We start from the raw sequence: 2,950 nt of genomic DNA on the forward strand, positions 1-2,950 counted from the left end.
CTTTAGCGATATTTGGTGTCCCACAATCCACGAATTGCACATATTACCTCATTTGGCAATCCACAAATTGCACATATTACTTCATTTGGGGGCGACTGGCTACTTCAACGATATCTGGTGTCCTCTCATTCACAAAATTCGGTCCTCCTCATTCCCACTGCTGCAGCCAAAAGCAGCACAAATAGCCAAGGCAGTGAATGGACCCTCCTGTATAAAATCTCCCATATTCTTCCCCACAGGCAAAGAGGTGAGGTCAATGGCTGCAGCGCATCAAGAAGGGCAAACGGAGGCAGCAAGTCCAGATTTACCCACCAAACAAATTTGCAGCGGTAAAGTTGATGTTGTTGATATAGAGAATGCAGATGATAGAAATGATAAAGTAGAGCAATCAGAATCGAATGAAAGGTGGGTGGAGAGCGGGAGAAAGTTTAAGGGAAGAGGAGTAACACGGCATCCGGTGTACAGAGGGGTGAGGAAACGTAAATGGGGAAAGTGGGTATCAGAAATAAGAGAACCAAAGAAGAAATCTCGCATCTGGCTCGGTTCCTTCTCCACCCCAGAAATGGCGGCTCGTGCACACGACGTGGCCGCTCTGTGTTTGAAAGGCCCCTTGGCTCTTCTCAATTTCCCGGAAACTGTCCATCATCTTCCTCGCCCCATATCTAATGCAGCAAGAGATATACAGGAAGGTGCAGCGGCTGCAGCCTTTGTTAATGCGCCCACTCCTCAAACTTCTCTTCAGTCTGTGGATCTACAGGAGAAGGCAGACGTTATTGAGATAGATATTAAGCAGAGCGAGGATTTTTCCAAAGTCGATCTGACAGCATTTCTTACAAACACACCTTATCATATGCTTGACGGCCAATACTTCAATTCAGATGAATTCGACGAAGATGATAGCCAAGCTGGTGAATTAGTTCTCTGGCAATTTTCTCAGTGAACAATATATTAATTGTCTGTCAACATTGAAGATTGTATCGGGCTTCTACCTCATACGTTTCCGCATTAGCCCAGTTTAGGTACTCTTTGTTACTGTAATTTGTTTGTAAGAATCATTTCCCTTCTGAGCGATTAATGAAGTGTTCCTTAATCAGGCCACACAAATGGTTGGGAAGTGCCATGACAATTTGGCAAGTGTCATGTTATCTTTCTGTGTGTAAAAATTCCAGCACTGTTGGGTTGTTTGGTTTTTAGTGGTTTATTTGATGGAGTTCCAATCAATAGTATGTTATCTTTCAATGTGTAAAACTTCCAGCCCTGTTGGGTTTTTAATGATTTATTTGATAGAGTTCCAATTAATAGTATGGAAGTGTTGGTTTTAATGGTTTAATCCATCGAGTTCTAACCTTGAAATTTATGTAGTTTTTTGTTTTTTTAATTTAAAATTTAAAAATTAATTTTTTCATATATATTATTATAAATTCAAGTTCTTGGTAGGTGGTACAATTGGCAAAAAGCATAAAACTAACCAAAAAAATAATGATTTAAAAAATATTATGGAAAATGGTATGAATAGTTGAAGTATAGTATTACAAATTCATTATTAAATATGAATATTATATTTTAAAAATATTACAATGTTTTTAGTAATATCGGAAGTTCAATAATGGAGGGGAACAAAAAAAAATGATAATAAAAAAATTAAAATGGTAATTTAAAAAAATCTTATGTAAACTAGTATGAATAGTAAATGTATAGTATTAAGAATTCATTATTAGATATGAACATTTCTTTCTAAAATTATTATAATGTTTTTAGTAATATTGGCAAGTCTTTGGGGTTTATAGTAGTTAGAAAACAATACTAAAGGCTTAAGTATTTAATAAGGGTTTTTCTCGGTTTAAGTGTTATGAAAATTTCATTGAAGCATTATATAAGACAATTTTATGTGATAGGGTTCTAAGCTTTTAAGAAAGATATGATTTTCATATGTTTTTGGGCATCAACTATGTATTTAGGGCTCTAAACTATGGTAAAAAAGAAAATAAGGATCTTCCAAAAGAAAATGAAGCTTTTAAACTTTAAGCACTTCGAATAAGGTGGTTAGGAAAGCAACAACCTTAGAGAAAAAGATGAAGCTTCTAAGTCTTGGGCACTTTGAATAAGGTTTCCAACCATGACCTATTTGAGTTTTATAGAAAAGAGATGGATACAAGGGGCTTTGGCTATAGTCAATAAAGAAAACAAAATTATTTTTCCTCACTAAAACTTTTTAATGTTAAAAATTCTTTATAAAATGATATTAATCTAAAAAAAAATTCACAATTATTATTTTATATAAACATGAATTGACACATTTTCACTATAATAACATGCACACCCAACCTGAATGTTTGTTTTAACAAGTGCTGCATGCAGCCGGTAGTCCCTGCCGGGGTCTGCCACAACAACACAATACAAACGCTCTGTTTGGTTTGAACCAAGTGCCCATATTCAAGAAAACAAAGTGCCTAGCTTTCTGTTTCGCTAAAAGGCTGCCTTCGTCGAACAAACTTGCTACCTTCCCTGAAAGATCTTGCTGTCTGCATGGCATTGCAAATTCAGTGTGTAATTTGTTCTCTGGAGAGAAACTACAGCTCTTTCCCATGAGGTCTTTATTCAGAAAAGCTGGAGACTCTGATGCAGAGAAGTTTTGCCTTCTAACATGCCCTTGAAACCCTTGGGCATGCATCGGAGATGTGGATATTGGATTAGCTCCATCCATCTCTAGCCTGACAACTTCGCCAACCACTGCATAGAGCAAATCCCATGCATCAGTATTCTCTGTCAAAGGAGTCGTTGGCAGGGATGAGACCTGTGAAGGACCCTTCGAGCTTCCCCTGGACCAACTACCAACTGCAGACAAGGTAGATTGCGGAGACCTTGCCAGACTATTTGACTGCAAATCAAGTTTTACTAAAAGAATTAGATATTATGTGTATGCTATAGGCTTAAATGAACAATCATATAA

General features: G+C 36.8%; 1 protein-coding gene across 1 annotated transcript; it reads left to right on the forward strand.

Moving 5' to 3' along the window:
• Positions 1-256: 256 nt before the first annotated feature.
• Positions 257-940, forward strand: LOC149166090 (dehydration-responsive element-binding protein 1A-like). Its single transcript, XM_089430038.1, has one exon. The coding sequence runs from the start codon at positions 257-259 to the stop codon at positions 938-940; it is 684 nt and encodes a 227-aa protein (XP_089286164.1).
• The last annotated feature ends 2,010 nt before the right edge of the window (positions 941-2,950 follow it).

The sequence above is a fragment of the Pinus tabuliformis genome, chromosome 5_1 (genome assembly GCF_031772625.1).
Source record: "Pinus tabuliformis cultivar Carrire ecotype Pingquan chromosome 5_1, CPIR1, whole genome shotgun sequence".
Lineage (NCBI taxonomy): Eukaryota > Viridiplantae > Streptophyta > Pinopsida > Pinales > Pinaceae > Pinus > Pinus tabuliformis.